The 25,618-nt window shown below is 41.4% G+C and overlaps 1 protein-coding gene across 1 annotated transcript in view; it reads left to right on the plus strand.

The window, feature by feature from the left end:
• The first annotated feature begins 6,113 nt into the window (after window positions 1-6,113).
• The window catches only part of LOC135545223 (tenomodulin-like), a 130,531-nt gene continuing 111,026 nt past the window's right edge, over window positions 6,114-25,618 (plus strand). The window contains exons 1-2 of the mRNA XM_064972848.1: window positions 6,114-6,223; window positions 11,071-11,202. Of these exons, the coding sequence (XP_064828920.1) occupies window positions 6,176-6,223; window positions 11,071-11,202 (180 nt within the window). The 5' untranslated portion in view covers window positions 6,114-6,175. The remainder of the gene's footprint in view (window positions 6,224-11,070; window positions 11,203-25,618) is intronic.

The following is a 25,618-nucleotide window of genomic DNA, read 5'->3' on the forward strand; positions in this document are numbered from 1 at the left end:
ATAATTAGTTAATTAAAGTACACCTGTGTGCAATCTAAGTGTCACATGATCTGTCACATGATCTCAGTATATATACTGAAAGACCCCAGAGTCTGCGACACCACTAAGAAAGGGGCACCACCAAGCAAGCGGTACCATGAAGACCAAGGAGCTCTACGTACAGGTCAGGGACAAAGTTGTGGAGAAGTACAGATCATGGTTTGGTTATAAACGAAGCACCATAAAATCCATTATTAAAAAATGGAAATTGTACGGCACCACAACAAACCTGCCAAGAGAGGGCGGCCCAACATAACTCACAGACCAGCAAGGAGGGCATTAATCAGAGAGGCAACAAAGATAACCCTGAAGATAACCCTCCACAGCAGATATTGGAGTAACTGTCCATATTTATTTCACCAGGTAGGCTAATTGAGAACAAGTTCTCATTTGCAAGTCAGTTTTAAGAACTAATTCTTAATTTCAATGAAGGCCTAGGAACAGTGGGTTAACTGCCTGTTCAGGGTCAGAACGACAGATTTGTACCTTGTCAGCTCAGGGATTTTAACTTGCAACCTTCTGGTTACTAGTCCAACGCTCTAACCACTAGGCTACCCTGCCGCCCCAGTTGACCTGGCCAAGCTAAAGCAAAACAGTTAGACACATACAACAACACAACACAGAGTTACACATGGAATAAACAAACATACAATCAATAATACAGTAGAAACCCATATACAGCATGTGCAAATGAGGTCCGATAAGGGAGGTAAATGCAATAAATAGGCCATGGTGGCGAAGTAATTACAACATCGCAATTAGGCACTGGAATGGTAGGGTGTGCAGAAGATGAATGTGCAAATAGAGATACTGGGGTGCAAAGGACCAACAAATAAATAAATAAATAAATACAGTTTGGGGATGAGGTAGATTGGATGGGATATTTACAGATGAGCTATGTACAGGTGCAGTGATCTGTGAGCTGCTCTGACAGCTGCTGCTTAAGACTAATGAGGGAGGTATGAGTCTCCAGCTTCAGAGATTTTTGCAGTTCATTCCTGTCATTGGCGGCAGAGAACTGGAAGTAGAGGCGGCCAAAGGAAGAATTGGCTTTGGGGGTGACCAGTGAGATACACCTGCTGGAGCACGTGCTACGGGTGGGTGCTGCATTGGTGACCAGTGAGTTGAGATAAGGCGGAGCTTTACCTCGTAGAGACTTGCAGCTGACCTAGAGCCAGTGGGTTTGATGACGACTATGAAACAAGGGCCATCCAACGAGAGCATGCAGGTCGCAGTGGTGGGTAGTATATGGGGCTTTGGTGACAAAATGAATGGCACTGTGATAGACTGCATCCGATTTTTTGAGTAGAGTGCTGGAAGCTATTTTGTAAATGACATCGCCGAAGTTGAGGATCGGTAGGATGTTCAGTTGTACGAGGGTATGTTTGGCAGCATGAGTGAAGGATGCTTTGTTGCGAAATAGGAAGCCGATTCTGAAATTTAATTTTGTATTGGAGATGTTTAATGTGAGTCTGGAAGGAGAGTTTACAGTCTAACCAGACACCTAGGTATTTGTAGTTGTCCACATATTCTAAGTCAGAACTTTCCAGAGTAGTGATGCTGGATGGGCAGGAAGGTGCGGGCAGCAATAGGTTGAAGAGCATGCATTTAGTTTTACTTGCATTTAAGACGAGTTGGAGGCCACAGAAGGAGAGTTGTATGACATTGAAGCTCATCTGGAGGTGAGTTAACTTCTTGACGCTACCCATCCATGTCGCTGGATCATTTTCGTCAGCAACCACTGAATAGCATAGCGCAACAGTCAAATAATATTACTAAAAAATATTCATATTCATGAAATCACAAGTGCAATATTGCAAAACACAGCTTAGACTTTTGTTAATCCACCTGTCGTCTCAAAGTATGCTTTACAGTGAAAGCAATCGATAGCCTAGCATAGCATTATGTACACTTAGCATCAGGAAGCTTGGTCACGAAAATCAGAAAAGCAATCAAATTAACCGTTTACCTGTGATGATCTTCGGATGTTTTCACTCACGAGACTTCCAGTTACACAACAAATGTTACTTTTGTTCCATAAACATTATTTTTATACCCAAAATAAAGTTTGTTTGTAGCGTTATGTTCAGAAATCCACAGGAAAGAGCGGTCACGACAACGCAGACGGAAATTCCAAATAGTCTTCATAATGTCCACAGAAAAATGTCATTTTTTTTTGATAATCATTCCTCATGTAGTTTTTAAAATATATATTCGATAATATATCAACCGAGTGTGTAGGTTTTTCAATAACAGAGGGAGGAACAATGGCGGCTTTACTCTGTAGCGCAAAAACTCTCTCTGAGAGCCCCCACCTATCCACTTACGCAATGTGATCTTTCATGCTCATTTTTCAAAATAAAAGCCTGAAACTATGTCGAAAGACTATTGACACCTTAGGGAAGCCAGAGAAAAGGGAATCTGGTTGATATCCCTTTAAATGGAGGATAGGCATGCATAGGAACAGAAGGGTTTCAAAATAAGAGGCACTTCATGATTGGATTTTCCGCAGGGTTTCGCCTGCAATATCAATTATTTTATACTCACAGGCAATATTTTGACAGTTTTGGAAACTGTAGAGTGTTTTCTATCCTAATCTGTCAATTATATGCATATTCTATCATCTGGTCCTAAGAAATAGGCCATTTACTTTGGGAACGTTATTTTTCCAAACATAACAATAGTGTCCCCTAGCTTCAAGAGGCTTTAGCACCTGCCCGCCCTTCCAGCATCACAACTCTGACTTAGAGTATGTGGACAACTAAAAATACCTAGGTGTCTGGTTCGACTGTAAACTCTCCTTCCAGACTCACATTAAGCATCTCCAATCCAAAATTAACTCTAGAATTGGCTTCCTATTTCACAACAAAGCATCCTTCACTCATGCTGCCAAACATACTCACGTAAAACTGACCATCCTACCGATCCTCGACTTCGGTGATGTCATTTACAAAATAGCCTCCAACACTCTACTCAACAAATTGGATGCAGTCGATCACAGTGCCATCCGTTTTGTCACCAAAGCCCCATATGCTACCCATCACTGCAACCTCTACACTCTCGTTGGCTGGTCTTCGCTTCATACCCACTGTCTCCAGGTCATCTACAAGTCTCTGCTGGTTAAAGCCCCACCTTAGACTTTTATCTCCCTATCAAGCTTTAAACACCAGCTGTCAGAGCAGCTCACAAGTCACTGCACCTGTACATAGCCCATCTGTAAATAGCCGATCGAACTACCTCATCCCCATACTCTATTTATTTATTTATGTTGCTCCTTTTCACCCCAGTATCTCTACTTGCACATTCATCTTCTGCACATTCTATCATTCCAGTGTTTAATTGCTATATTGTAATTACTTCACCACCATGGCCAATTTATTACCTTACCTCCCTTATCCTACCTCATTTGCACATGCTGTATATAAAATTTCTTATGTGTTATTGTATGTGTCGAACTGCTTTGCTTTTTCTTGGCCAGGTCGCAGTTGCAAATGAGAACATGTTCTCAACTAGCCTACCTGGTTAAATAAAGGTGAATTTAAAAATGTTTTAATAAAAACCTGTGGATGTCATCATTCCACATGGGAATGGTTGGAAAATCTATGCAATGTTGAAAGTAACACTCAATGTAGACACAGTGTCACAGTGTCACAACCTTTATTTCCTTTGTTTTGTATTTATTTAGTATGGTCAGGGCATGAGTTGGGGTGGGCAGTATGTTTGTTTTTCTATGTTGGTTTTTGTGTTCAGCCTAGTATGGTTCTCAATCAGAGGCAGGTGTCGTTAGTTGTCTCTGATTGAGAATCATACTTAGTGTCACGTTCTGACCCTAGTTGTTGTGTTATTTCTTTGTTTTAGTTGGTCAGGACGTGAGTTGGGTGGGTATTCTATGTTTTGGGTTTCTAGGTTGGGTTTCTTGTTTGGCCTGATATGGTTCTCAATCAGAGGCAGGTGTTAGTCATTGTCTCTGAATGGCAACCATATTTAGGTAGCCTGTATTCTGTTGGGGTTTGTGGATTGTTGTTTTCAGTCTTTGTGTGTCTGCACCAGATAGAACTGTTTTGGTTGGCACGTTTGGTGTTTTGTAATTTGAAGTGGTCAGTTTTTTTATTATTATTAAATTAAGATGAACACTAACCACGCTGCGCTTTGGTCCTCTCTATTTCCAGACGACAACCGTTACACTTAGAAAGCCTGGGTTTCACTGTTGGTTTGTTGGTGTTTGTTTCTGTGTGAATGTTTGTCGCCACACGGTACTGTTTCGGTTTTCGTTTTCATCACATCGTTTATTGTTTTGTATTTCAGTGTTCAGTTTCGTTTTTAATAAATCGTCATGAACACTTACCACTCTGCATCTTGGTTCGATCCTTACTTCTCTTCAGAGGAAGAGGAAATCTGCCGTTACACACAGTAACCAATTTAATTGGGAGGAAGATGGGAAATTCATGAAAAAAAGTTACACTTGCCCTGTTTGCAACTAACTTCCACTGATTTTGAACTTTCATATGCCTCACCTTGGTTCATTGTACTCCATTGCTGCATCTAAGAAGCCAACAAGCAGACAGAGTTCATCAAGTTCCTATCAAATGCTAGTCAGTGATGGAGCAGAGAGGGGGAAAGAGCAAATGTTTATTTTTCTAATTCTTCCAGGTTTGCTCTAGCTGCTCCCATCAGCCCGCCTCTAATCTGTAGGTATCTGGCGTGTACTTGACAAATACATTTGATTATTTTCTATGGGTATAGAAGCCCGAGTTTCGCTCTGAATGCTGCAAGGGGGATGGGGGTCTGTGGATGATCGACTCCAGTGCTGACACGACACTATTCCTGAAAGAGCTGCTGCAAAATGTTACAGTAATTGTAAAGGTTTATATCAATAGGAAAAAGCTGACTAAGCCTCACGGCTATCAGATCTGACAGACAATGTGTGTCGGAATGTTGCCTGCCACACTAAAGTCCTGCTTGACCAGGTTTAGCCCAAATGATCTCCGTTGTACTGACCTTAGTCATTATTCCTCCTCTTCCTTATGCAACCTAGGTTTATGTGAGTGTTTACATTCTAGTAAAACAACACGGGCAAACACCGCAACAATTCCATTGATGTGCGATCTTAAGAGGTTTTGACATGTTTTAAAGGCATTGCTGTAGGAGTTACATACTGTATGGACTATCAAGCATAGCCTTGAAGAGGAACTCCACTCAAAACGTATACTTTGGTATTTTCTACATTAGTCCACTGTTGATACAATCCCAAAATGTTGTCCATGTCAGCAGCCAAGCTCTCAAGATATTGGACTTTGAAGAAGAAAGTGTCACCAGCCATATCAGCATGACATGCAAAACATTTTGAGACTGTATCAACAATGGACTAATTTAAAAGACATACCAGAATATCAAGGTTCCCTTTAAAAAGTCCCACACAACTTCAGGTCCTCCTTTTGCATGAAAGGTTGGAAATCTGACAGATCTCACCAGATGTTCGATAGCTTAACTGTTTGCACAGTGTCACAGTGGCCTTAGCCTGTAAAGGTATTGAACAGCATGGTGTGTCAATGTATAATAGTGTTTCAAAGTGTGTCATAGTGTGTTAAAGTAAGTTCTACATGGAACAGAGGACCAGGAAATTAACCATTTTCTGTTGATTTGTGTGGGAGCACCATCCTGACTGTTGTTTATATTTGTGTATTTGCTGTGGTTGCTGTATTTGCTGACGGTTGCATTCACTTGAAAGAGCATTTAGACAGCCAGGCCGGAGTACTCTTCCTCATAAAAGATCGTTGAAAAGAAAAATAATTATTTGTATTTTCTCGTACACTTTCAAAAGTTTGCTCGTCCCCCTAGAGTCAGATAATTGAAAGTAAAATTAGAATAACTATCCCGGGTGTAGTGCAGTATCTCAGAGTTAAACATCTACCTCAGATATTCCATTATTTGAATTTCGAGCAGACTTCGGCTGGATACATCTGCTTTTCTTATAATGGAAATCAGAAGTGTTTAAGTAATTCCATCCCATCCCTCCCCTTTCAGAGCACTCTCAAATTACCAATGGAATGAAGTTTGGACTCTTACTTCTAGAGCCTCAGTAGTTTTACCAGCTAGGACAAGTGAATCTGAAGAAATTCTTCTCTAGGCTTGCATTATGGAAAATAGCTCTCAATCCAGCAGTCAGCAGGCTCTATGGAAAGATGTGAGTCTTAATTTCATTATTTTGTACTAATTGTTCATACTCTACCGACTGTAGAATATGGTTAGGATTAGGAGATGTTGGTAATAAATGTGGCAATAAATTCACTATCTTCATTGAATTAATACATATCTTGATGCTTATGGACACATAATCAGTGATGTAACATGGGGTCATTGGGTGTTATATTATTGGGTGATGAAAAGTGAATGAATGCAATTAAAATGACAACAAATGTCAGTGTTTTGTCATGCATATTGAGCAAAAGCATCCTTTACAGACAAAATAACAATTGCAATTGGTATATTGTGAGTTTTAGGTGGTTTGAGGGGCTAAAAGATCATTGAGATGTTAAGAAAAAATAAAATACTCATGTATTTCAAATTCCTAGAGTTATATCTGACATTTGCACTTTGGAATAACAATTAGAATGGGACTTGACATTGGTGTCTGACTGAGTGCTTAGAGTATACTATTTTCCTCATCTTTCCTCTCTACCTTGCCTGTCTTCCGTACACTTAAGTTGTACAAGTTCACCTGAGCTAGGGGACTTGCTAAATTCCTCAATTTTTGTTATCATCTAGCTATTATCATCTAGCTATTATTTTGAAATGTAGTACCATTGTATGTATATTTTTTGGGGGGATAAAATATTGAATTTAGCCTTTACTACTACAACCCATAGAAGCACATTGAATTACACATTAATAAATGGAAAAACAGACAGTCCCCCAAAGAATCTCATGTGAAGATTGTGTCAATTGTTACAGCAGACTCACTGAGGGAATTATTATGATTCAAAAACCACCGGTGGCATTACATTTCTGAAGAAAATATTCAATAATAAAAAAGTGCGTATTGAATGCAAAGTGGACCACACTGAGTCCAGTCTTGTGGAATAATTTAAACTAGTCTTGTGGACTTGTGTTGTGTTCATGTGTGTTACCTTAAGCAAAAATGTCAATCACATTGGATGTACAGTACATTAGCTCTTGCAGTGTTTTCTTTTTTGTTTCATTTTTTTAAAGAATGCCCTCTATCCATTCCTCTCTCTTTCTGCCTCCCTCAGAATAACAAGGGGCTTCAGGCTCCCCTCATCACAGACTGAGTCCTGCCATAGAGGCACCAAATACCTGCCTGATTGTCAACCCTTAAACCCGTTTAACACTGGTCGACTGGCAGTTGTCTGTGTGCACACTCTCTACTCCTTTCACTCTCTTCGCCTCTGCCTCTGCCTCCGCCTCCGCCTCCCCCTCCCCCCACCCCCTCTATCTTTCTTTGAACAATTTATATTCTGTGCAGACAGAGCTTTGTCGTCAAGTGAAGTTTCCACTACATACTGTATGCAAGCTGTTGGAGGAGAGAGTAGACTTCGGCCACATTTATAAGACCTTCTGTTTCCTATCCTCATTGTGAGGAGAGCTAGAGCCTTGGATGTTTATTGCTACAGTTATAGTTAATCACATACAATGCCTTCGGAAAGTATTCAGACCCATTGACTTTATCCACACATTCACATTACAGCCTTATTCAAACATTTATTAAATAGTTTTTTCCCCCTCTTCAATCTACAGACAATACCCCATAATAACAAAGGAAAAAGAGATATTTATGCTAATTTATTAAACAGAGAAAACAGATATCACATTTACATAAGTATTCAAAACCTTTAATCAGTACTTTGTTTGTTGAAGGACCTTTGGCAGCGATTACAGCATTGATTATTTTTTGGGTATGACGCTACAAGCTTGGCACATCTGTATTTGGGGAGTTTCTCCCATTCTTCTCTGCAGATCCTCTCAAGGCGTACAGAGGCCCATTATCAGCAACCATCACTCCTGTGTTCCAATGGCATGTTGTGTTAGCTAATCCAAGTTTATAATTTTAAAAGGCTGATTGATCATTAGAAAACCCTTTTGCAATTATGTTAGCAGAGCTGAAAACTGTTGTTCTGATTAAAGAAGCAATAAAACTGGCCTTCTTTAGACTAGTTGAGTATCTGGAGCATCAGCATTTTAGGGTTTGATTACAGGCTCAAAATGGCCAGAAACAAAGAACTTTCTTCTGAAACTCGTCAGTATAATCATGTTCTGAGAAATTAAGGCTATTCCATGTGAGAAATTGCCAAGAAACTGACGATCTTGTACAACGCTGTGTACTACTCCCTTCACAGAACAGCTCAAACTGGCTATAACCAGAATTGAAAGAGGGGTGGGAGGCCCCGGTGCACAACTGAGAAAAAGCCATATCTCAGACTGGCCAATAAAAAGAAAAGATTAAGATGGGCAGAAGAACACAGACACTGGACAGAGGAACTCTGCATAGGAGGCCAGCATCCCGGAGTCGCCTCTTCACTGTTGACGTTGAGACTGGTGTTTTGCGGGTACTATTTCATGAAGCTGCCAAGGCCCATATCGGCGGATAGGGTGGATTGAGATGCAGTCCATGCAAAAACTGATATCTCCAGCTTAAACAGACAGATTTTTATATTGTATGTTATTATGATAGTTGATTTCCATGGGGGCATGGACATCAACTCTTGGGGGTATTAATGCACGCAGCTTTTGCTCAATACATTTTTTACAACTACCACACTGTTTAAAGTCCCCACTATTAATAGTATAAATACTATAGTAATAAATCCATTGCATATCAGACTTGGAAAGTCTAAGCTGCCTATCACACACCCCTGATTTTGCGCTTCAGCACCATTGAGAGCAGTTGAATTTGATGTTTTATTTTTGGTGTCGCCATGGCTAGCAATAACATAATCAAAAAAGTATATTTAATGCACATGACTGTGGAAATATCAGAGCTGTGCCCATGGTAACCTCGTAAACAATTAATGTGCTGATGCCCGGCTATTAAAAGGGACAGGCAACTATTTGAGACTCGCCTTTTAATTGAAATTGTTTAGTACTTCAGACTCCAGAAATAAACATTTATAATTCTTTCACCCATTAATTCTTCATTCACCCCTCTAATACTTGTCCATGGGACCGGCTGACATTCACTCAGTCACACTACTTCTCTCACTCACATGCATGAACAAGATAGCGTATGAACTACATATACCTTTTATAAATGGCACCCTCATTTTGCCAAACATTACCCAATCCACTGTAATAATTACAATCACAATAGAGACAACAAAGCTGTTTTATCATAGCCTTGCATGCAAGAAGATGGCCCAATTATTTTAAAGAACAACTTCGCTAATTGAACTTTGCTCCGATATCTTATTTTCATTGTCCTCTGAGACCTTCGATAGCAGCAGTGTGAATCAGAACATTTCATTCCCTCACCACTGGAGCTTTGTGGGGGAACAAAAGCCCTTTTTTATTACTGTGTGGCCTTCAGCCCAGGGAATTGAGTTTTAATTTGAAGAAAAGTAAAATATACATGACCTTTTAGTATATCCGCAGTTCTGCAGATTTTCAAAATAATGATCATTTACTTTGTGCAGGCAACTACACTACATAACCAAAAGTATGTGGACACCTGCTCTTCAAAGATCTCATTCCAAAAATCATGGGCGTTAATATGGAGTTGGTCCCACATTTTATGCTATAACAGCGTCTACTTTTCTGGGAAGGCTTTCCACTAGATGTTGGAACATTGCTGCGGGAACTTGCTTCCATTCAGCCACAAGAGCATTAGTGAGGTCAAGCACTGATGTTGGGCGATAAGGCCTGGCTTGCAGTAGGTGTTCCAATTCATCCCAAAGGTGTTCGATTGGGTTGAGGTTAAACTATGTTCAGGCCAGTCCAGTTCTTCCACACCGATCTCGACAAACCATTTCTGTATGGACCTCGCTTTGTGCACAGGACATTGTCATGCTGAAACAGGAAAAGACCTTCCCCAAACTTTTGCCACAAAGTTGGAAGCACAGAATCTTCTAGAATGTCATTGTATGCTGCATCATTAATATTTGCCTTCAGCCCCAGATCATTATTCCTGGGTATTTGTTTACATAATCCTCCCAGCATTTCTGCAACTTTATATAGTTTGACAGTTCACACTATGAATAGAGTATTCATGGGTTGGACGTTTGTCACAATATTGTTTTGAAGGTTCTCTTGAGGTCTGGTGGCCGACTGAATGTTCTACCTAATGCTTTCTCAATTGGCACTGAAGAAGATTTACTCTAAAGTGTGTTATAGTGACTTGGAAACACAATGACATTTCTAAAGGAGGCAAATCATTAATAGGAAAACCTTTTGTCATCATTGTGATGTAGTCAGATTGACTTTAGATGTAGGATAGCATCATCTAGCTAGCTAAGAGTGAGGAGTGCCAAAAGTTAGTTAGCTAACGTAGTTTTGACAAACTTTGCTTGCTAATGATTTCCATCGATCTAAAGTCAATTCAACGACCTAATGATGACAAAATTGTTTCCTACTAATCATTGATTTTCCAAGCCACTATAGTGTAATTTAGAGGAAACAATAATCTGCACTCATTCAGAGTGACTGGGCACCATTTGACTTTTGTGCACCACTATGGCTGAGAGCATCTTGAGAACGTTGATATCAATGGCTTGATGCGACCGAGTGATAGAGGTGAAACCCATAAATAGAGGCTATCTAGAGAATTAACATATTTTTGTAAGCAACATTAGGAATCTTGCATCTAATGATTGTCAGACATTATTTCACTTATGTCATGTTATAATGAGGTTATTAGAATGTATATCATTGCTAATACCATTAGAATAACACATTTTCTCAGAGCAGCTGTAGTGATTTTAAAGTCATTATAGTTACTTAAAGGACAGTATGATATGTACATGAACCACTCTGAAGTGTGAATGGATAAACAATGCTTCCCAATTCATATGTTATCCTTAGGTGGAGGTGGGGAAAGAGAAGACCGTGTACCGGAGCTACCAGCGAGGAGCCCTGATTCTGGGGCTGGTTTTCCTGGTGTTGACCCTGGGCATCTTCAGCCTTAGACACCTCTGGAGCCCAAGTCTGGGGAGGGTAAGGCCTGGCTCAGTAACAGCAGTATTGCTTCACAATCATCTAGTAAACTAGAGTCACTGTAAATGTTTAGTCTAGGGGGGGTAAGACCTGGCTCATGTCAATAACAGGGGGATGTCATGACTGATCATATTGCTTCAAGATCAACCAGTTGACTAGAGTCATGGTAAACATTTAGTCTGGGCATGGGGAGGGTAAGGCCTATCTTATGTCAATAACTGTGGAATGTTATGATTAGGGCTGTGGTGGTCACAAAGTTGTCAGCCAGTGTCTGTCAAGTAAATAACTGTCGGTCTCATGGTAATTGAGCATTAATTAACAGAAACACATTTAGCATCTCCTGGCTTTCACACATAGCCTGCTGATGCAGACCTTTGGAACATAACATTTGATAAATTAATACATTTTAAGGCTGCATGATGCGACTCTTATTGTGATTTGTAAAAAGTTGCTTGAAATGCATGAGCTCTGCTTTGTTGTTTTTTTGCTCAGGCTGTACACACTTCATTAGTCTCATTCACAATTTGACAAGCACTTGATAATGCCTCGAATTTGACGGCGACGTTACCTTTGTGGCTGTAATGCACTCCATGTCTTTGTTGTGCCCTTCTCCCTGAGTGTTGCGTGCTCTCCATCACGTTATCGGGTCTTTCTCAAAGGCTACAAGTGAAGACAGACATCGGGGACGCAACTGTGCGTGTCCTTATTGGATGAACTGTCCACATTTACTTTTCGTCAGCCAACAAGATGAGTAGGCCTAATGATTAGCAAAAGCACTAGCCTATGTCAATCTACTATCGCCCATAGTACAAAAGTCAACCTATTCCATGGGAGAAATAAACATTCCATCCATAGTCTGGGACAGTTGTGGGAAGCAATAGATCCCAAATTAATACAACCACTAGCATCAAAAAAATGTTTAAGCAATGTGGCTGACACAACAGATCAGAACATTTAGCTTAAAATATTGATAAACTATTAGGTGTCACGTTCGTCATAAAAAGTGGAACAAGATGCAGCGTGGTATGTTTTTATTCATCCTTTATTTTGGAAATGAAAACTTCAAATAACAAAACATGAAGCTGGACTAATGCTCACAGGCATCAATACATAGACAGGTCCCACAAAGCACAATGGGAAAATGGCTACCTAAACATGATCCCCCATCAGAGACAACGAAAAACAGCTGACTCTGATTGGGAACCATATCAGGCCAACATAGATATACAATTCCCCTAGATAACGCACCCTAAATCTCACCCCGACCCAACCCACATAGAGAATAAACAGTCTATGGTCAGGGCATGACATTAGGCTATTTCTTCACAGTATAAGCGCAGCAATGGGCACATGGCAGTAGTTAATGGGATTCTTCTGTTGAAGGAGAGGAGGACCAAAATGCAGCGTTGTTGAAGTTCATGTTTGTTTTTTTAATAAGAAAACTATACATGAATAAACTACAAAAACAAACATGTAAACCCGAAACAGTCCCGTGTGGCACAGGAGACAATCACCCACAAAACCCAACAGGCTACCTAAATATGGTTCCCAATCAGAGACAATGACTAACACCTGCCTCTGATTGAGAACCATATCAGGCCAAACATAGAACTAGACAAACTAGACATGAAACATAGAATGCCCACTCAGCTCACACCCTGACCAACCAAAACATAGAAACATACAAAGCAAACTATGGTCAGGGTGTGACTGTACCCCCTCCCCAAGGTGCGGACTCCGGCCGCAAAACCTGAACCTATTGGGGAGGGTCTGGGTGGCGGCTCTGTTGCTGGACGTGGCCCCCACTTCACCTTAGTCTTAGTCCGCCCCATTGTCAGCTTCCGTGGCCTCCTAACCACGGCGACCGTTCTAAATGACCCCACTGGAGAGAGGGGCGGAAACTCTGGCAGCTCGGGACAGAGGGGCGGAAGCTCTGGCAGCTCGGGACAGAGGGGCGGGGGCTCTGGCAGCTCGGGACAGAGGGGCTCTGGCGCCGGAGAGGCGGGAGCAGCTGTAGGGATGAGACGGAGAGACAGCCTGTTGCGGGGGGCTGCCACCGGAGGACTGGTGCGTGGAGGTGGTACCGGATAGACCGGACCGTGCAGGCGCACTGGAGCTCTTGAGCACCGAGCCTGCCCAACCTTACCTGGTCGAATGCTCCCGGTCGCCCTGCCAGTGCGGCGAGGTGGAATAGCCCGCACTGGGCTATGCAGGTGAACCGGGGACACCATGCGCAAGGCTGGTGCCATGTAAGCCGGCCCAAGGAGACGCACTGGAGACCAGATGCGTAGAGCCGGCTTCATGGCACTTGGCTCAATGCCCACTCTAGCCCGACCGCTACGCGGAGCTGGTATGTACCACACCGGGCTATGCACCCACACTGGGGACACCGTGCGCTTCACAGCATAACACGGTGCCTGCCCGGTCTTTCTAGCCCCCCGGTAAGCACAGGAAGTTGGCGCAAGTCTCCGACCTGGCTTCGCCACACTTCCTGTGTGCCCCCCAATACATTTTTGGGGCTGACTCTCGGGCTTCCATCCACGCCGCCGTGCTCATTTCTCCAACTCCATTCTCCTATAACCCTCCTCGTACTGCTCCAGCGAATCCCGGGCGGGCTCCGGCACTCTCCCTGGGTCGACCCCCCACCTGTCTCTCTTCCCAAGTCGTATAGTCCTGACTTCGCTGCTCCTGCTGCCGCTGCCTGTCACCACGCCGCTGGGTTGCACTGTTTGTTGGTGGGTGATTCTGTAACGGGATTCTTCTGTTGAAGGAGAGGAGGACCAAAACGCAGGGTGGTTGAAATTCTTGTTTGTTTTTTAATAAGAAAACTATACATGAATAAACTACAAAAACGAAAACCCGAAACATTCCCTTGTGGCACAAACACTGACACAGGAGACAATCACCCACAAAACCCAACACCAAACAGGCTACCTAAATATGGTTCCCAATCAGAGACAATGACTAACACCTGCCTCTGATTGAGAACCATATCAGGCCAAACACAGAAACAGACAAACTAGACACACAACATAGAATGCCCACTCAGATCACACCCTGACCAAACAAAACATAGAAACATACAAAGCAAACTATGGTCAGGGTGTGACAAGTAGGCTATAAGCGGGAATGTTCAATTAGCGTGCAAACACCATTTATAAAAGTCACCGCAAATGCGATTATGCATGTAATGCTTTTATTATAAAGGTGCATTTTTATGGTAAATTATCTTCCCCAAAATTGAAACTCATGCACTGCTTATGTATGCCAGTTAGGCTCTACACCCATATAAAGCAGGTTAATGTGCATCATTTTAAGAAGTTATTTGGCCACTTTAGATGTGATGCAAACCTTATCAAAACATATAGGCCTATGGCCTAGGCTACATGAGATGTGTGACTATTATTCGAAAAAGTTTCTTATTGCTGGGCATCATTCACAAGGAATAGGCTAATATTGTCACTCATCAGACTATTCTTGATTTAATCTTTTCTTTACAAATACTAAATAATGTGTGCAAAATGTATTTTAATTTAGACTGGACCATTATCATGCACCTGTCTTGATACAGGGGTGGTCGGAAAAAATATGTCATCTATGTCATCTATCCATGCACTTAAATAGCAAATGACAGATGCTTTTCCCGTGATTAATTTTTATGCCAGCCAGGTAGGCTACACTCCTGTTGTAAAGATAAGCAATATGCTTAATTTTAGGAAAATTGACAAATAAATATAGCAGGCCTAACCTAATAGAAATCTGATTGGATCCTCCTCTTTTTTGTAGAGGCCATCGCTCTGTTTTCTCACGCAATTGCATAGCCTATAGAAATGTAATGCAACATGAGCTCATGGGCTCTCATGAGTGTTTGATTTGATTTTCGATTACATTTGCATTGATGTCAGAGTGATTAGAGAGACAATAGAGTACTAAGTTGCAGGCAGTTAGCAAGTTTAGTAGGCTACTAATGACCATGAGCAGCATCAGAGCTTCCAGAAGCCTAATTACCGTGACTAACCGGTCACGTGGAATTTGAGTGCCTTCATGACACGTGACCGCTGGTGTGGCGGTAATACGGTCATCGCAACAGCCCTAGTCATGATGACTCTTCATATTTCTTCACAATCAACCAGTAGACTAGGTTTCCATCGCTGTTATCAAACAAGCTCATGTCCGACCTTGAAACAGGTTAACAGTTACACATCTGCTCACTCTTCTCTACCTGCTCATAAAAAAGCTATATCGATGTCCTGCTACAATGCTGTATGGCCCAGCTTTTAATGGAACATTTGAATTGCTAGAACTCTGGATAAAAGACCCACTGAAGCTTTTCCTGACCAAATCATATCTATGACTTTCATGGAAAATGTGTAAGAAATGGAAAGAGATGGTCACACAAAGAGCCAAAGACAGCCTCAGCCTGCATTCGGTATAATATAACAGAGTATAATAATACACTAAATTAAAAGCTCTATTGGCCATCAAAAAGACAGCCATTTTGAAATGATTATTTCAATGTCTTGGCTGTCAAGTATGTAATTTCAAGAAGCATTTGTGTTAAACGATGACTTCTCTGGTTGACTGCAGTGTCATTTATCATTTTGTCTATTAGCTTCTCTCTACAAGCCGTGTAAATATGTTTAAGCAATTCGTGTTCCTGATACCTCTGTCCAAACAACCTTAATTGCTGTTGACCACATTGGCAGCACTAGAACTCAAGCCTCTTCCTGATATAATTGGAGTAAACTCTTGTCCGATCCATTCATCTTGTAAAAATCCAATTCACTCACTTTTGATGGAGAGCATTTTCACTCCGCATCTTTCCCCCAGATTACCCAAGGGGGGTAGAAGCTAATTAACTCAAGACTATGTCCAAAAAAATACATCAATAATTTCTTCAAGGACAATTATCCAGTATTTTTGTTCCAGGCGCTACTGTGAATAAGAGAAAATGACTGCAAATGATTTTGTTTCTTATTAACCAGAAAATTAAGACTGATAATCAAACTACCTATATGCTATATTACTCAAGTTTGGGAATGTCGTCAAATAATTTATATTTATTCAAATAATTCATATTTATTTATAGTATTTATAAAAAATATAAAAAAGACAGCATTATAGGAAGGGACAACTAATGCAATAATAAACCCCCAAATACAAGGAACTGGAACACAAAAGTACTAAAAAGCCTGAAATTAGGCAGGAATCAACGTGGCAATAGAAACAAAACAAACACAGGACATATGAGATACGGTATGTGAGTGAGTATATGTGGGGGAGGAGTACAGGTGTGTTTGAAGATGGGGTGCCTGAGAGTTTGTGGGATTGGAACAGTGTGATGAGTTGAAAGTCAGTGAGCAAAGAAAGTAGTTGCAAATGTCGGAACCCATTTGTGTCTGTGAGCGGAAGTTGTGACGAGTTCAGAGATCCACTAAAGCAGCCCAGTCCCCTCAAGAGTCTGAGCATAATATACAAGGATTTTCTCAAAGCTGCTAATGACAACCTTGACAACTTCGTACCTTGCTGATGGTAATTCCGGTGGGGTATCAAGAATGGTCCACCACCTAAAGGACATCCAGCAAACTTAACACAACTGTGGGATGCATTGGAGTCAACATGGGCCGGAATGCCAGTAGAATGCTTTCGGCACCTTGTAGAGTCCATGCCCTGAGGAATTGAGTCTGTTCTGAGGGCGAAAGGGGGGGATGCAACTCAATATTAGGAAGTTGTTACATAAGTATTCAGACCTTTTACTCAGTACTTTGTTGAAACATCTTTGGCAGTGATAACCACTTTAAATCTTCTTGGGTATTACGCTACAAGCTTGGCACACCTGTAATTGGGGAGTTTCTCCCATTCTTCTCTGCAGATCCTCTCAAACTCTGTCAGAATGGATGGGGAGCATCGCTGCACAGTTATTTTTAGGTCTCTCCAGAGATGTTAGATTGGGTTCAAGTCCAGGCTCTGGTTGGGCCACTCAAGGACATTCAAGACAATTCCTGCGTAGTCTTGGTTGTGTCCTTATGATTGTTGTCTGGTTGGAAGTTGAACCTTGGCCCCAGTCTGAGGTCCTGAATGCTCTGGAGCAGGATTTCATCAAGGATCTCTGTACTTTGCTCCATTCATCTTTCCCTCGATCCTGACTAGTCTCCCAGTCCCTCCCGCTGAAAAACATCCCCATAGCATAATGCTGCCACCACCATGCTTCACCATAGGGATGGTGCCAGGGTTTCTCCAGACGTGACGCTTGGCATTCAGGCCAAAGAGCACTCTTGGTTTCATCAGACCAGACAATCTTGTTTCTCATGGTCTGAGAATCGTTTAGGTGCCTTTTACCAAACTCCAAGTGGGCTGTCATATGCCTTTTACTGAGGAGTGGCTTCTGTCTGGTCACTCTGCCATAAAGGCCTGATTGGTGGAGTACTGCAGAGATGGTTGTCCTTCTGGAAGGTTTTCCCATCTCCACAGAAGAACTCTGGAGCTCTGTCAGAGTGACCTTTGGGTTCTTGGTCACCACCCTGACCAAGGGCCTTCTCCCCCGATTGCTCAGTTTGATTGGGTGGCCAATTCCAGGAAGAGTCTTGGTTCTTCCAAACTTCTTCCATTGAAGAATGATGGAGGACAGTGTGTTATTGGGGACCTTCAACATTGCAGAAAAGTGCCTCGACACAACCCTGTCTCAGAACTCTATGGAAAATTCCTTCGAACTCTTGACTTGGTTTTTGCTCTGACATGCACTGTCAACTGTGAAACCTTATAGAGACAGGTGTGTGCCTTGTCCAATCAATTAAATTTACCACAGCTGGACTCCAATCAACTTGTCGTGACTTGACTTGAACATTAATCTGAGAACTGTTATTTATCTCATCAAGTGACTAACAATTAACTCATTATGATATGGGGCACCACGACAGCGGTTATTTAAAGAGTTACCATCTCCTGAATTAAAATCTAAAAGGTCTGTACCTATCTCATGTATAAACAGTCAACTTATTAATCATGACCTCATATTATATAATAATTCTGAACTGTCAAATACCTCGTTGCATCAGCGCATTTGTTTAATTATTTACTTGCTAATTAAATGGTAATACAGGAAAAACATACACATTTAATATGTTAAGAACAGGTCCCTAGCAGACTGACAACAATATGGTTGCTCGTTACAAAATACATGGAGAGTGTGAGAGAGAGAGAGAGATGAACAGAGACACTTAATGTTGGTACATTTAGAAACTACTCTCATTTATAGAACTCCAATACTTTGCACACTAACCACCACCCACTTGTAGTAAGAAATCATTCAATTATTTTGTGAAATTCCTTGGTTCGCCGTGTATCTCTGTCGGAACCAGGCCCTCTTGGAAAGGGGGGTTGGGCCTTTTCGTGGCACGCTTGTAAGGATCTGATGGAGCAAAAATGGTCCCAACAAGTCTTCTACTGTTGTTCTTCTCTGCAGTTATCTGGTGTCCGGTGACTTGTCGTGTAGTCCTGAACAGTACTACAGAGTTGATTTTCCTTCCATTCACTCTGAAAGATGCCTCTTGAAGGTAGGCTATCCAGCCGTGTCAGGGCGGCAGGGTAGCCTAGTGTTTAGAGCATTGGACTAGAAACCGGAAGGTTGCAAGTTCAAACCCCGAGCTGACAAGATACAAATCTGTCATTCTGCCCCTGAACAGGCAGTTATCCCACTGTTCCTAGGCCAAAATAAGAATTTGTTCTTAACTGACTTGCCTAGTTAAATAAAGGTAAAATAAAAAATGAAATAAAAGTGTTGATGATTCCTAGTGGGGTGATGAGAGTAGAGTAATATGATGGTTTGAGCAGAGTCGTAGAATGGTTCCACTCAATTAGCTTTTCTAGATACTTTACTTAGGACAGTGATTGTCTGGGAGGTGAGTTTATCGTCAAACCACTTTAAATGTAAAGCTGCAGCTCTATGTCTCCCTGGTTTGATATGTTCATTCTTAACCCATCATTGTATGCAGTTTGTTCAAAATGGGCGGTTCCGTCAGGCTGACACACTCTCTGACCTCACTGACCTCACAGTGACTTGTCACTGTGTAAAGCTTATGTAAAACAATTATCTCTTATAGTTTCTCAAAAACAAACAAAACGACATTAGTGTTCTGTAGATCGCCTCTGACCATTCCCCACGTTCTATGTTAGAAATATTGTTTTTGTAGTATAGTTTTGAATGTGTTAGAGTTTGGATGGGAAAAAGTATTCTTGAAACAAAGCACACTCCTCCCTTGGAGAGGGAGAACAGAATGTTCTGTCCTTGATATACAACAGGGACAGAGTTGTTAAACCCCCTGCAGTAAGTGTGATATTTGTAATACATTTGCAAAACATTCTAAAAAGCTGTTCTTGCTTTGTTGTTATTGGACATTGTGTGTAGATTGATGAGTGGGAAAACAACAATTTAATGAATTTTAGAATAAGGCTGTAACGTAACAAAATGTGGAAAAAGGGAAGGGGTCTGAATATTTTCTGAGAGCACTGTACAGTACAACTGAGGCGATAGCGTTAGAAATGCTGTTGGCTGCTAATCTGGTTCTGTTTTTAGGTGGCACTTTGTGCTCTTTTCAAAGGTTGGGTCCCAATCTCTGGGAATCCCTATGGTCTATGTGTGCAGGGGTGTGTCTGCCAGTCATAGGGACGACAATCCAACTAGGGATGGGGGGAGGTTTTAGCAGGTAGACTATTGGAGGACAATTGGGGTTTTACTCAGTCACAGCTAGAGTATGCTTAACATTGCAAATATCATGGTACATCTACATGGACACTAAACCATCATGGTACTTTCTAATGGCAAGTTTACAAATATGTATTATGGTAACTACAATTGAAACTTGTATCTCTTTACGGTAAGCGGTGAAATAAGTATAGCTAGTTAAAATTGACATGGCTTAGCTAAGAAAAGATGTGAAGTCTTTACCTGCCTTCAGGAGAAGGAATATAATATCTAATGTTTACAGGAAACTCATTCTACATTTTTTGATGACGTTGTGTGGATAAAGGACAGGGGGGTGAAATATACTTCTCCAATGGACAAAGTAACTCAAAAGGGGTGATGATTTTAATAAACAAAAATTTAGATCCGAATGTGCACACTGTCCAAACAGATCCGCAAGGAAGGTGGATCCTTTTAAGTGTGCTATTGGACGATAAATATATTTGTCTCAATCTACTGAGAGAAACGTGGTGGACGCTCCATCAATCTAGTCGTCTTGGCTACTTTCTTATATCATTGTCGCTGGCACCAAAAGTTGTTAATTAATATGGGACAGAATGCGGTCGGGCCATCAAGTAATTGGCATACACATTACTCTTACGGCATTTCCACATAGGTGATGATATTGGAAATGTCACAACTCTCTCTCTTGGGTGAGGATCATAGGCGCCAGATCAGCTCGCCCTCTCTCACTCTCTCGCTCTCCCACCAGAGTTTTATTACTTAACAACCGGATCGTAAATACTTTGCAGAAACTCTCCCTTCTGCTCCGCAGTATTTGGTTTTAAATATACTTAAGTATCAAAAGTAAAACTATAAATCATTTAACATTTCTTAAATTAAGCAAACCAGATGGCACGGTTTTCTAGTTTTTAAAAATGTATGGATAGCCAGAGGCACAAACCAACATTGAGATATAATTTACAAACAAAGCATTTGTTTTTAGTAAGTCCGCAAGATCACTGGCAGTAGGGATGACCAGGAATGTTTATTTTGATAGGGACGTGAATTGGATCATTTCCCTGTCCTGCTAAGCATTCAAAATGTAACGAGTACTTTTGGATGTCAGGGAAAATGTGTGGAGTAAAAGGTATATTACTTTCTTTAGGAATGTAGTGGAGTAAAAGTAAAAGTTGTCAAATGTAAATACCTCCAAAAACAACTTAAGTATTACTTAAGTATTTTTACTTAAGTACTTTACACCACTGCTTTACCCTACATAACATGGGTGCAGCAGATCTCCTTTTTGTTTGGGACACTTCAAATGTTTCTTTAGACCCCATGCAATTCAATACTCATTTTTTAAATTATGTATTTCCAGTGCCTACAGAAAGCATTCATACCCCTTGTCTTATTGCACATTTTGTTGTGTTACAGCCTGAATTCAAAATCATTTAAAAAATAATTCATCCCACCTATCTACACTACACACAACACCCCATAATGACGAAGTGAAAATATGTTTTTAGAAATGTTTATTCATTTCTTGAAAATTACATACAGAAATAACTAATTTACATAAGTATTTACACCCCTGAGTCAATACATGTTAGAATCACCTTTGACAGCAATTACAGCTGTGAATCTTTCTGGTTAAGTCTCTAAGAGGTTTTCTTACCTGGATTGTACAATATTTGCATTATTATTTAAAACATTCTTCAAGGTCTGTCAAGTTTGTTGTTAGACAGCCATTTTTTTGGTCGTGTCATATTTTCAAACCACTCAAAGACATTTTGAGGCAGTTTGTTCACCGATGGGCTGGAGAGCGGTACACAAATGATTGTCTGCAGGCAATAGTGAAGCATGGTGGAGGTTCCTTGCAAGTTTGGGGCTGCATGTCTGCAAATGGAGTTGGGGATTTGGTCAGAATTTATCTCCTCAATGCTGAGAAGTACAGGCAGAAACTTATGCATCATGCAATACCATCAGGGAGGCATCTGATTGGCCCCAAATGTATTGTGCAGCATGACAACGACCCCAAATATACAGCGACAGTCATTAAGAACTATCTTCAACGTGAAGAAGGAGTCCTGGAAGTGATGGTATGGCCCCTACAGAGCCCTGATCTCAACATCATCGAGTCTATCTGGGATTACATGAAGAGAGAGAAACACCTGAGGCTGTCTAAATCCACAGAAGAACTGTGGTTAGTTCTCCAAGATGTTTGGGCCAACCTACCTGCCGAGTTCCTTCAAAAACTGTGTGCAAGTGTACCTTTAGAAGAATTGATGCCGTTTTAAAGGCAAAGGGTAGTCACACCAAATATAGATTTGATGTAGATTTGTCTTCTGTTCACTCACTTTGCATTTTGTTAATTGATAAGTATAATCTATTAACATGTCTGGTTTTGAAGCATTCTTACAATACTGCACACCTTGTCACACCTGCCTAAAACTTTAGCACTGTACATTACATCTAGATAGATAGTACATATACATTAAAAATCGTGTTTTCAGTCAAAACTATTATAGAACATGAGCTTTTAAACCCACCTCTCAGCTACTCTCAGTAAACCACCCTCTAATGATTTCTATGTGCCATATATTTTTCAACTGTGCTGTGATGGTTTACATAAAATCTGATTCTGTCTAATAGCAAAGTATCTACAGATTCTAAGTTAAAGATACATTTTTATTGAAAGTATTATTATATTGTTGATGGATTGACACTGGTTTTCCAAATCTCACATTAATGCTATTTGTAGGGTTAATTTTAGATAAATGTTGAGTTTCCTTCCATTCCAGCAACTGAGTTAGGAAGGACGCCTGTATATGTGTAGTAACTGGGTGTATTGGTACACCATCCAAAGTGTAATTAATAACATCACCATGCTCAAAGGGATATTCAATGATGCTTTTTTTCACCCATCTACCAATAGGTGCCCTTCTTTGCAAGGCATTGGAAAGCCTCCCTGGTCTTTGTGGTTGAATCTGTTTTTGAAATGTATTGCTTGACTGAAGAACCTTACAGATAATTGTATGTCAAAGATAACCCTGACGGAGCTGCAAAGCTCCACAGCGGAGATTGGATTATCTGTCCATAGGACCACTTTAAGCCATACACTCCACAGAGCTGGGCTTTACGGAAGAGTTGCCAGAAAAAAGCCATTGCTTAAAGAAAAAAATAAGCAAACACATTTGGTGTTCTCCAAAAGGCATGTGGGAGATTACAAAACTTATGGAAGAAGGTACTCTGTTCAGATGAGACTAAAATTGAGCTTTTTGGCCATGAAGGAAAACGCTATGTCTGGCGCAAACCCAACCCACCCAGCATGGTGGTGGCAGCATCATGCTGTGGGGATGTTTTTCATCGGCAGGGACTGGGAACCTGGTCAAAATTGAAGGAATGATGGATGGCCTGAAGTACAGGGAAATTCTTGAGGGAAACCTGTGTCAGTCTTCCAGAGATGAGAGACTGGGACGGAGGTTCACCTTTCAGCAGGACAATGACCCTAAGCATACAGCTAAAGCAACACTTGAGTGGTTTAAGGGGAAACGTCTTGGAATGGCCTAGTCAAAGCCCAGACCTCAACCCAATTGAGAATCTGTGGTATGACTTAAAGATTGCTCTACACCAGCGGAACCCATCCAACTTGAAAGAGCTGGAGCAGTTTTGCCTTGAAAATGGGACAAAATACCAGTAGCTAGATGTGCCAAGCTTACAGAGACATACCCCAAGAGACTTGCAGCTGTAATTGCTGTAAAAGATGGCTCTACAAAGTATCAACTTTTTTTGTCTTCTTTCTTGTTTGTTTCCCAATAAATCAAATTTTGCATCATCGTAGTGGTATGCATGTTGTGTAAATCAAATGATACAAACCACCAAAATATCCATAATAATTTGAAGTTGTAAGGCAACAAAACAGGAAAAATGCCAATAGGGGTGAATACTTCCAAAAGCCACTGTATATATATTTTTTTTAATTAAGCAAACTGGATGGAATATGGGGAAAAAAATCAAAAATAAATATGATTAAAAATATTCACAGAAATTTCCCTACATTAAGATTACAACCTCTCACTTTCGGTTATTTGATCAATTAATTAATCTCCAAAATATCGCTATTTTTAAAATAAACCATAGAAATCTGGTTAAAATTTCAGTTTAATCCACCAGGAAAAAAACAGAATAAATATTGCAACATATTTTTGTTAAACTCGAATATACTAATTGATTTAAAAAAAAGACATTACAAATAAGATACAGAAATACAGTTGAAGAGTACATACACCTTAGCCAAATACATTTAACCTCAGTTTTTCACAATTCCTGACATTTAATCCTAGAAATTATTCCCTGTTTTAGGTCAGTTAGGATCACCACTTTATTTTAAGAATGTAAAATGACAGAATAATGTTAGGTACACCTGCAATTGACTCAAATGACGTCAATTAGCCTATCAGAAGCTTCTAAAGCCATGACATCATTTTCGGGAATTTTTCAAGCTGTTTAAAACCTGTTATTTACATTACATTTACATTTAAGTCATTTAGCAGACGCTCTTATCCAGAGCGACTTACAAATTGGTGAATTCACCTTCTGACATCCAGTGGAACAGCCACTTTACACTTTACACTTTACATCTAAATCATTAAGGGGGGGGTGGTGAGAAGGATTACTTATCTTATCCTAGGTATTCCTTGAAGAGGTGGGGTTTCAGGTGTCTCCGGAAGGTGGTGATTGACTCCGCTGTCCTGGCGTCGTGAGGGAGTTTGTTCCACCATTGGGGGGCCAGAGCAGCGAACAGTTTTGACTGGGCTGAGCGGGAACTGTACTTCCTCAATGGTAGGGAGGCGAGCAGGCCAGAGGTGGATGAACGCAGTGCCCTTGCTTGGGTGTAGGGCCTGATCAGAGCCTGGAGGTACTGCGGTGCCGTTCCCCTCACAGCTCCGTAGGCAAGCACCATGGTCTTGTAGCGGATGCGAGCTTCAACTGGAAGCCAGTGGAGAGAGCGGAGGAGCGGGGTGACGTGAGAGAACTTGGGAAGGTTGAACACCAGACGGGCTGCGGCGTTCTGGATGAGTTGTAGGGGTTTAATGGCACAGGCAGGGAGCCCAGCCAACAGCGGTTGCAGTAATCCAGACGGGAGATGACAAGTGCCTGGATTAGGACCTGCGCCGCTTCCTGTGTGAGGCAGGGTCGTACTCTGCGGATGTTGTAGAGCATGAACCTACAGGAACGGGCCACCGCCATGATGTTGGTTGAGAACGACAGGGTGTTGTCCAGGATCACGCCAAGGTTCTTAGCGCTCTGGGAGGAGGACACAATGGAGTTGTCAACCGTGATGGCGAGATCATGGAACGGGCAGTCCTTCCCCGGGAGGAAGAGCAGCTCCGTCGCCGAGGTTCAGCTTGAGGTGGTGATCCGTCATCCACACTGATATGTCTGCCAGACATGCAGAGATGCGATTCGCCACCTGGTCATCAGAAGGGGGAAAGGAGAAGATTAATTGTGTGTCGTCTGCATAGCAATGATAGGAGAGACCATGTGAGGTTATGACAGAGCCAAGTGACTTGGTGTATAGCGAGAATAGGAGAGGGCCTAGAACAGAGCCCTGGGGGACACCAGTGGTGAGAGCGCGTGGCGAGGAGACAGATTCTCGCCACGCCACCTGGTAGGAGCGACCTGTCAGGTAGGACGCAATCCAAGCGTGGGCCGCGCCGGAGATGCCCAACT

This window comes from Oncorhynchus masou, chromosome 9 (genome assembly GCF_036934945.1).
Source record: "Oncorhynchus masou masou isolate Uvic2021 chromosome 9, UVic_Omas_1.1, whole genome shotgun sequence".
Taxonomy (NCBI): Eukaryota; Metazoa; Chordata; class Actinopteri; order Salmoniformes; family Salmonidae; genus Oncorhynchus; species Oncorhynchus masou.